Source organism: Apostichopus japonicus, chromosome 1 (genome assembly GCF_037975245.1).
Source record: "Apostichopus japonicus isolate 1M-3 chromosome 1, ASM3797524v1, whole genome shotgun sequence".
NCBI lineage: Eukaryota > Metazoa > Echinodermata > Holothuroidea > Aspidochirotida > Stichopodidae > Apostichopus > Apostichopus japonicus.
The window spans coordinates 18,468,508-18,479,461 of record NC_092561.1 but is presented as its reverse complement, the minus strand read 5'-3'; the positions used below and the strand labels follow the sequence as shown (position 1 = coordinate 18,479,461).

The window sequence follows — 10,954 nt, the reverse complement described above, 5'->3', positions numbered from 1 at the left end:
TAATTTCCAAGTTTGAGGAATTCTTATCTTTTCTACATAATTAATAGAAACTATTAATATATAATTACAAAGTTATACCAAAAAGTAAGAAAAAAAAACCTTCCAATGACGAAAATGAATTTACGAAGGAATCTTCGAAGCATACGAAAACTACTTAACCTGACGTCTAAGGGGCACATTATTATACATTAAAATGTAAAATGTATATTTTTAAAGCAAAACATAAAAGTAAAAAACAAAAAAAAACGAAAACAAAAACAAAACAAAAACCTAACAAGGGTGGTCTGGGATGCATTTTATTTGGGGTAATTTCCGGGTAAAATTGTGTGGGGGACAGTGTGCCTCAATATTCTTAGTTAAAGCATTGCGGCATTGATAAAGGGGCTAACAAATAAAACTGATAAGCCTAAATAAAACATATAGACGTAATACATATATTTATGAACAGTGAGTTTCACATTAGACTGCTACACTGTTCACTCAGGTTAAATCTTAGGAGCTCTCTTCATTTATTCTAACAAAAACTTGTAAAAACCAAAACAAAAGCAAGTTCATCGCATCTGCGATCGTGAATATACGCGATGAGCGGTCTTTTGATTTGATTTGTTTGTGTAGCATTATGTTCCCTTAGAAGGGGAATCGTGATACACTCGTAACGATGATTACACCATCACCTTCTACAGGGACTGGGGTTTAATTGTTTTTTCATGCCCATGTTTTTTCTTGTGTGAACTTTCTTAAAAAAATACCTTGTGTTCTTTTTTTTAACGCCATTCCTACAATACGTGTCTAGATTCTTGAGGTTGGACACTACTGACCAATGAAATCAGACGACATGATATAAACATTTCGTTAAAGCTAACTGAAATAGCCCATACTGTCCAGGCGTTCACACTGTCGTGGGCCTTGATTCATTCAGGAAGTGGAAATCTCAGGGGGGCAGCTGCTCAAAGGGACCCTCTGAATATTTGTTTTCGAAGGTTGTCTACAAGCATTTAAATGGCGCCATATGTGTAGCCTTATACAGATGTTCCTGCGCCTTGCTTGAAACAAAATGTCATGATCCAAAAGCTTATGTAGTTTGCTATGCAAGAAAAATATGTCCTATAGCAATTTAGTCCCACAAGAAACGCAATTTGATGGAATACCATTTGTAGAAATTCATGGTAATTTAAAGTTCATTATTTTTGTGCTCTAGGCTATGCAACATTTTACCGCTTTCCATGTCCTTGTGCATTTTTCTGAAATTTTTGCGTGCCAATACTGTCAATAAGCTAATACTAAAAGGGGCTGCCAGCATTAACCATATATTTCATAAATATCTGCCGAATTATGATATAGTGCACTAAAGGCCTATGATATTGATATCACGGTTAAATAGATTTTCTACAGCACAATTGTTCACATTTGGCAGACTTGGTTAGAAGTTTAATATCCGGATATTTTAGGCAATATTATAAATCCGCTGCGGAGGCCAACGTAAGTCAGTTAAACGAGGACATGCCCGGGAAAGTCCGGACGTCTGGTATCCCTGCCATTTAGTCAACTAAATCCGTGAAGTATTCAGAAGTGTCCTTGATGGGACTCTGTCAGGCGATTCCATTGACTGTGATATACGAAAGAAAGTAGGTGCCAGATTATTTTTTGTTAACACAAACAAGCCACATCTCTGAACAGATCCTCTCGCAGGATATAATGTGCATCTCTTATTGGATTATTCCTGCTTCTCATGGTACTCCGCTGTTTTCCATCAATATAAAAAGTAGCTCCAGTTTGCACAATAAGGTTGTAAGGTCCGCGTACACACATTGGGCAGGACGGAGGAACTGGACGAATCGATTCATAATACCAATTTATTGTTCATGACACTCGTCCCCGTATCTGAATTCAAATTTTTACCAATTGAGTGGCGTTCACAGACACAGTACCAAGCTAGGTAACCCATACATGTTTCTTGTTCCCGGAATAAAAGGACAGGCCGATCGTAAAGTTTTTTATTCGCCGCAATTAAACACTGGAATGCTCTGCCTGAATACATCAAGCACATGAAGAGTACAGTAGTTCCGGTTTAAACAAATATATACGTTAAGAAATATCTTGCTAGCAAAACCCGGTTAGTGGAACACGATCAGTAAATAAATTAAATGGAATATGGATAAATGATAATAAATGGATAAATTTAGTTATTAGTTATTTATATTTAGTTAAATAAGTGATGTGGTTGAGTAGATAAAGGCGGTGGTATGTGCAAGCGGTGAGGCTTAACAATCGGGAGGTTCGGGAACTTCAGGGTTCGATCCCCGAACAAGTCATAGTCAGGTGTATTTTTATTTATTTTTTATCAATTAGCAATCGACGGTTTTCCCATCTGAATTGAATTTTAATTTAAAAAAAAAAATCAAATTTGAGTTACAATAATGAACTGGGAGTCAATCTCCGTGATTTTTTCCCACATTCGTGGTCGATTAAGCGTCTTAAAATGTATTATCACTAGCACTATCACTATCACCATCACCATCACAATCACCATCACCATCACCATCATCATCACCACCATCACCATTATCATCATCATCATCACCATCATCATCACCATCACCATCACCATCACCATCACCATCACCATCACCATCACCATCACCATCACCATCACCATCACCATCATCATCATCATCATCATCATCATCATCATCATCATCATCATCATCATCATCATCATCATCATCATCATCATCATCATCATCATCATCATCATCATCATCATCATCATCATCATCATTATCATTATTCGTATTACTATTATTCGTAGTATTATTATTATCATTCGTAGTATTATTATTCGTATTGTTTTTATTAGTAGTAATATTATTATTCGTATTATTAGTTGTTGTATAAGTAGTAGTATTAGTAATATTATTACCGGTATAATTATTGTCTATGCACTGTTTTTTTTTATTCTCTTACTTTTATTTGTTATGTATCTTCTGTCTATATATCTTTTTTATTTATCTGTTGCCTTAATTGTTAAAAGTTCAAACATCTGTTTCAATAATAATTGCGCAATCACAGGGATATTCCATGTATTCTAATAATACTTTATCTGACTTAGTTGTATCCTGCACTCAGATGTTGCATTGCAGCCAATGTTTTGATTTTAATCAATTCATATAGTAACTGTTTTGTATTCTCTCACTTTTATCTTTGATGTATCTTCAATCTATTTGTCTTTTACACGTTCTGCTACCTTTGTTGTTTTATCTGTTAAAGTACCTAATAAATATATAAACACCATAGAAATTGAGGTTCAATATTACTTCTCTTTTTATGATAAAGAAACAAACAAGACGGTCGAAGGTCAACATTTGTTTCAATAATAATATCGTAATCATAGGGATATTCCATGTATTCTAATAATACTTTATCTGAAGACTTAGTTGTATTCTGCACTAAGATGTTACATTGCAGCCAATGTTTCCAGCCAAGTACAAGACAAGTCACGATTTGAATCAATTCATATAATAACTTTTTTGTATTCTCTTACTTTTATTTTTGATGTATTTTCTCTCTATTTGTCTTTTACACGTTCTGCTACCTTTGTTGTTTTATCTGTTACAGTACTTAATAAATATATAAACACCATAAAAATTGAAGTTCAATATTACTTCTCTTTCTATGATAAACAAATACTCCAAGACGGTCGAAGGTCAAACAACTGTTTGAATAATAATTTCGCAATCACAGGGATATTCTATGTAATCTAATAATAGCTTATCTGACTTATAAACTGGCATTTTGCTCTCAGATGTTTCATTGCAGCCAATGTTTCCAGCCAAGCACAAGACAAGTATCACGATTTGAACAATTCATATAGTTTCGATTCTTTTGAAGCTTTGGAAGCTTGAGTAAATGTGGATTTGTCACTATAAAGGTAGGTTCTACTCTACATAATGTATGAGTTCTTATCTGAGTAATGAAGAATATATATTTGACAAGCTTTGATTTAGATGCAATTCGATAGGTTGTTTCGAATATTAAAATAAAAATAAAATAAAAAACTTACTGCGACTCATGAACTTAACGGTAGTTGTATAAACATCGTGTAGTTGTACAAACATCTGTCAGAACTTGATTGATGCTGTTTATGCTGGAAGTCTATTTTTTTAAGTAAAATAATCGGATGCAACACTTTTGTATCTTTTCCTACCTTGTTTGTAGTCTATATTCCCGACGAACCAGTTAATTGGCCCACTAAACAATTGTTACAATGTCGTCCGACCTTTGCTCAGCTCTGAAAGAGTTTGCCGACAACTTAGCACCGACCCAGTCCCTTGTAAATGAAGTGGGACGCATCATCGATCGACTCAGCCGTCATCTCCATAGCGACAGATTCAAATGGAAACGCTTCATTAACAGAATTGTCCCTTTTGGAAGCTATTCAAAGAAAAGCTCCCTTCGCATCATGATGGATTTGGACTTGGTCGTTTTCTTGAACGACTGTGAGTATCCTTTCGATGATTTTGTGAGTGATCTGGAGGAGCACATCGAGCTTTCCGACTCTTATACCAACTGCACACTGGATGGAACCCATCTATTCTTCGTGGCCGAAGGAACTTTGAACATAGACTTGCTTCCCGCAACGAACAGAGTTCCTAGAAGCGGGTTGAGTCAAGGAAGAAGTCCACAAGACGTACAATATGAAATGACGTTAGCTTACATCCTGAATTCATCAAATCCTTTTGACGAGGGAAACAACCAAAGCACTGCCCTCACGGAAACCGCTGTTGCATTTGTGAAACGCAAAAACCAATTATTTCATTGTAGCACTCTTTCAAGATTGGCCAAGTTTTGGAGCAAGACGGTTTGCGTTGAAGGCTTCCATTCAGGACGTTCCAGTATCATGGAGTATATAGCCATTCGATCAACTGAGAGGGAGCAAAGCACAGGAAGGGAAAATACCCTGAAGGCATTCCGACGGTTTCTGACGATAGTGTCAAATCCTGAAGAGATGGCTATTTACTGGACCGAGAACTACAAGATAGGTGATGTTGAACCAAAGATAAAAAACTCACGTCCCCTACTTTTGGACCCAACAAACCCTTACAACAACATCCTCCAACGAAAGAATAAACCGTTTATGGTGGAAATGGCCAAGTTTGCTCGAGTCTCAATGAATCGTCTAGAGGAAGCTGAATGCAGAGCACTACGTGGAGAAACCGTGGATCTTCTAAGCTTGTTTAAGCCGCAACCTGAATGGATGCAATTGCCGTTTAATATGCGGAGGCGTAGCCAACCTAAGAATTTCTACGTTTCTGTGAGAGATGGAGGTAATTTGATGATGCCAAAGACGGTAACCAAGAAAAGCATGGAAGAATCCGATCGAGAGATTATTGAAAACTTTTTGTTTTCTTTCTCAGAAGTAGCCGTAGCTGGTTCTAAGAAGAAGGGAATCCCAAATGTTGCGCAAAAGGTCCAGACAGACGTCCAGCAAATGATTGCTCCTGGCGCTAGCTGGGGTCCAGGTGGCTCTCTATCAAATAGAGATGCAAAATTAGAGATTCCTTTTACTGATGAAAAGGGAATACCGAAGATACTTGACGTCGGCTTCAACTTTTGATGATTGTAATAACCAGGATATGTGTGACCATACATTGTTCAGGTTTTTGAGCTTAATATGAAGTAAAACTCGTGAAAAGAACTGTTTGCTTTGGGTTTGACAAATCTTCGATGTTATTTGGTAATAGAACAATAAACATAAGTCAATTGTTATTTAAAATATAGTTGGGATGAGAAAATCAATAACACAGAGATCTGCTCCAGTGTATGTCGTTTACACTCTGGGGGAACATGATGGGAAAGATGGCAACATTTCTCGAAGTTAATTTGGTCGTTAGTATAGGTGAACCAGTTGAAATGTATTACATGTTTCCTTTTATCCGGGTTAGAATGAGTAATACTGCTTTGTTTTTGGGTAACACATTAATTGAAGTGCAGTTAAGCGTGCCTGTTTTGCTCTTCAGAATAATCATTTAGAAAATTTTTGACATTTCTGAGACGAATGATACCTTCAACACAAATCTGCTAATGACATAATTTAGCCTAGTGCAGGATATGTTCTCACTATTCTTTTGTCTTAATGATATTAGATTTATATATTAGTATATTTTAATATTTCATATTGGTGACAGTCTCATAAAAGCATTATTTAGTATAAACTTAAAGGTAACTTTTAAGTTAATCATCTGTCAGTTTACGTAATAACTGATAACAAATGGAAAAAATTGCTTCCTATTTACTACGACTTAATAGTTGTACAACAAATAGTGTTATTCTTTCCCTAAATTCAATTTCATAAGAATTTTAGAGAATTAGAGACTTCTCTTGTAATTAATGCAATGGTGTATGGTTTCCGACTGAAGTCATTATGTGTTGGTGTTGGTGTATTTTTAACTTCTTTTAGTTCCAAAGTGTGAACGGGAGAGGAAGTTGATTCCATTTATAAAAGATGTATATAGTACGTAAATTGCTTTCGATTCAGTAACAATTTTGAACCAAAAATAGCAGATTCACATTAACAGCGTTAATTTAAATTAAATTTTGTCAATTAATCTTCACATGTTTGTTTACTCCATATACTAACAATATTCATAGATTATTATATTATTTTTTTGTGGTATCCGGTTTTGTGTTCCTTGTTTGAGTGAATGAAAGAAATATAAGTGCATTAATCATACAAGTAAAGATAGCAAATGCTATGTGCAAACTGAAATCGTTCTTATAGTTGATTTCCTTGCTGTTAAAGTTACTGTATACCATGGTAAAGAGTAATCCACGTTATATGCCAAGCTGAAATGCGGTGTAGTTGATGGAGTAATTATTTATTTTCACCGTTGTAAATTAAGAACTTTGAAATGGAAATTGTTCCAAAGTATGAGAAAAAAAGTTACAATAAATCATTAAAACATAAAGACTATTTTCTGATGCAACAATCGCTGCAGAATGGAGCATACGCATGGTAAGCCTTGTCTTAGACATTGAAGCGATTTTGCTATCATTATCATGGCATTTACGTGCCGGATACTTGATTACAGGGCAGGATAATTGTTTCCTCAGTATCTTGTGGTTATTAAGAGCATTGCGTCAAGTGATAGAGATGCACAGATGATACCGTTCCTTACCTCGAGGACTATTAAAGAAGCCTGCTCAACATCTATATTACGCAATAAAGATAACTCCATGTATTTATAGAACTTGAAAATGTTTTCAACAACCATTAAAGGATACTTTTTTTGATTTGATCAAAAGAATGAGAGACTTCCCTACAACATTTAAATATTTGCACTGTAAAATGTGTACGCATATGTATTATTTTTAGAGATTGTCAAGCCAAGAACAAGTGTTGAATGAATCTCAATGCATCTTTTAACAGACAAAATATTTGTCTCGGAACTTCTGCGAACAGGTACTGACAACTAAGAGTAATTGTGTCTATCCTACGTATGAAATCTCAGTTGGCCAAAAGTTGAAATTGTTGGTTTGATTGACATCAGGAACAATTTCTTTCTAATAAAAGGCAGTAAAGTTTATAACAATAATTAAATTAAATTTGCGATTATAAATATCACACGAATAAACCAGCGGGAAAAGTTAAGTCATTTTTTTCTTTTGTATCAATCAATTTCTTGCTCTCACAATCCTGATCGCGTTGATATCGACTATGAGATCTTCTTCACTACGGTCAGTCAAAACAAGCTAATTTGCAAACATTACGAATTAGTAAGACAGAACGGCCGAGTGCACTTTGAACATTTTAGTAGAAAATATAAAGACGAGCCAATCAAAAGCCAGATGAACATAAATTCGACACGGACTACCATGCACATTTTAACCATGTGAATTAATATTAACCTAATGGTTCAATTTTCTTTTCGATATCACACAAGGTTTGTGTCTCTTCAATACGTCTTTGGAACGACGAAACACCAACATAACTGACTAGCATGCGACGTGTCGGTGAGATATATTTTAGTCTGAGCAAAACAAAATTAGTGGCATAGGCATACTTATACATATATAAATATTAGATTTTGTATAACTACATGAAGTCGTCATACTACTTCATAAGTATGTGACAGTAATTGAATTAATGATGAAAACCACCCGCTGTATCATGCATTAAAAGGTCTTTTAGTTAAAGCCCCCCCCCTCCACCCCCCTCCACAAAAATACAAAATCCTAATATCTTGCTAAACTATAACATACTATCATTTTTAAATTCAAAGGGAAGCACATTAACGCTAGTTTTTTACTTTCGTTTTCTGGTAATGTAAAGTTTTTAACCATGTATGAATCTTATTTTTGCATCTTGACGCTAATATGTATTTATTAATATTTTTTACATATATAACCTTAGCTATACTCCCGTTTAGATATACTTAATACCAGTGATGAAAATAAATGAATAAAAATTGTGAAGCAAATAGACACTTAAGATGCTTTGAACTAGTTAATAAATTTACGTCTATAACCCCAATGTGCTCACAGGGTATTCGGATCTGGTTTTGACCATCGGGTGGCTGTAACGTCCTTATCTGACACAGTACCTATTTCTTACTTTATTTATTTCTTCATGATAGATTTCGCATTTTCTTTGATCTCCTAATGATATTGAAATTAAAATAGGAACATATAAGAACAATTTCCAAGTTTGAGGAATTCTTATCTTTTCTACATAATTAATAGAAACTATTAATATATAATTACAAAGTTATACCAAAAAGTAAGAAAAAAAACCTTCAAATGACGAAGATGAATTTACGAAGGAATCTTCGAAGCATACGAAAACTATTTAACCTGACGTCTAAGGGGCACATTATTATACATTAAAAAGTAAAATGTATATTTTTAAAGTAAAACATAAAAGTAAAAAGAAAAAAAACGCAAACAAAAAAACAACCTAACAAGAGCGGTCTGGGATGCATTTTATTTGGGATAAATTCCGGGTAAAATTGTGTGGGGGACAGTGTGCCTCAATATTCTTAGTTAAAGCATTGCGGCATTGATAAAGGGACTAACAAATAAAACTGATAAGCCTAAATAAAACATATAGACGTAATACATATATTTATGAACAGTTAGTTTCACATTAGACTGCTACACTGTTCACTCAGGTTAAATCTTAGGAGCTCTCTTCATTTATTCTAACAAAAACTTGTAAAAACCAAAACAAAAGCAAGGTCATCGCATCTGCGATCGTGAATATACGCGATGAGCGGTCTTTTGATTTGATTTGTTTGTGTAGCATTATGTTCCCTTAGTAGGGGAATCGTGATACACTCGTAACGATGATTACACCATCACCTTCTACAGGGACTGGGGTTTAATTGTTTTTTCATGCCCATTTTTTTTCTTGTGTGAACTTTCTTAAAAAAATACCTTGTGTTCTTTTTCTTTTTTTTTAACGCCATTCCTACAATACGTGTCTAGATTCTTGAGGTTGGACACTACTGACCAATGAATGATATAAACATTTCGTTAAAGCTAACTGAAATAGCTCATACTGTCCAGGCGTTCACACTGTCGTGGGCCTTGATTCATTCAGGAGGTGGAAATCTCAGGGGGGCAGCTGCTCAAAGGGACCCTCTGAATATTTGTTTTCGAAGGTTGTCTACAAGCATTTAAATGGCGCCATATGTGTAGCCTTATACAGATGTTCCTGCGCCTTGCTTGAAACAAAATGTCATGATCCAAAAGCTTATTTAGTTTGCTATGCAAGAAAAATATGTCCTATAGCAATTTAGTCCCACAAGAAACGCAATTTGATGGAATACCATTTGTAGAAATTCATGGTAATTTAAAGTTCATTATTTTTGTGCTCTAGGCTATGCAACAAATTTGCCGCTTTCCATGTCCTTGTGCATTTTTCTGAAATTTTTGCGTGCCAACACTGTCAATAAGCTAATACTAAAAGGGGCTGCCAGCATTAACCATATATTTCATAAATATCTGCCGAATTATGATATAGTGCACTAAAGGCCTATGATATTGATATCACGGTTAAATAGATTTTCTACAGCACAATTGTTCACATTTGGCAGACTTGGTTAGAAGTTTAATATCCGGATATTTTAGGCAATATTATAAATCCGCTGCGGAGGCCAACGTAAGTCAGTAAAACGAGGACATGCCCGGGAAAGTCCGGACGTCTGGTATCCCTGCCATTTAGTCAACTAAATCCGTATAGTATTCAGAAGTGTCCTTGATGGGACTCTCTCAGGCGATTCCATTGACTGTGATATACGAAAGAAAGTAGGTGCCAGATTATTTTTTGTTAACACAGACAAGCCACATCTCTGAACAGATCCTCTCGCAGGTTATAATGTGCATCTCGTATTGGATTATTCCTGCTTCTCATGGTACTCCGCTGTTTTCCATCAATATAAAAAGTAGCTCCAGTTTGCACAATAACGTTGTAAGGTCCGCGTACACCAGGGACGTAGCCAGGGGGGAGCAGGGGGAGCGACCGCTCCCCCCCTTTCAGTGTCGATTTTTTTTTTTTAAACTGTCGTTTTTTTAGCATGATATTTTGTCAGTGCTCTTTTGGTCTTGAATACTCGTCAGCTCCGTTAACTCGATTGTAATCGTAGTAACATTCACGCCTACTGATTCAACTACTTACTTAGTTTGGCAGATGCAATTAGCTAAATTTAGCTTATAGCCAATTACAAGCCTACAGTTGGCCACTGCATAATAAAATACATATTGCCTACCTAACCGCACTCTATGGAATGTCACGAACTGTATGCACAACAACGTCGACAATGTTCGTTCAATGAGTCGTCCTAAGTTGTTGCACGAACAGCATGTTATGAAGCGAAGCTAGCAATCGTACGTGATACGCACTTCCTATAAATAATTATTATACTGCTAATACACTGCGATAACGATATTTGTTTTT

The 10,954-nt window shown here is 35.4% G+C and overlaps 1 protein-coding gene across 1 annotated transcript; it reads left to right on the top strand.

Moving 5' to 3' along the window:
• The first annotated feature begins 3,797 nt into the window (after window positions 1-3,797).
• On the top strand, window positions 3,798-7,648 carry LOC139969942 (inactive 2'-5' oligoadenylate synthetase 1C-like). The gene is made up of 2 exons (XM_071975368.1): window positions 3,798-3,928; window positions 4,216-7,648. The coding sequence occupies exon 2, from the start codon at window positions 4,265-4,267 to the stop codon at window positions 5,612-5,614; it is 1,350 nt and encodes a 449-aa protein (XP_071831469.1). The 5' UTR covers window positions 3,798-3,928; window positions 4,216-4,264; the 3' UTR covers window positions 5,615-7,648.
• The last annotated feature ends 3,306 nt before the right edge of the window (window positions 7,649-10,954 follow it).

What these genes read in the sequence shown, in the direction of transcription:
- LOC139969942 (XM_071975368.1), top strand. Translation starts at nt 4,265, where the DNA reads ATGTCGTCCGACCTTTGCTCAGCTCTGAAAGAGTTTGCCGACAACTTA.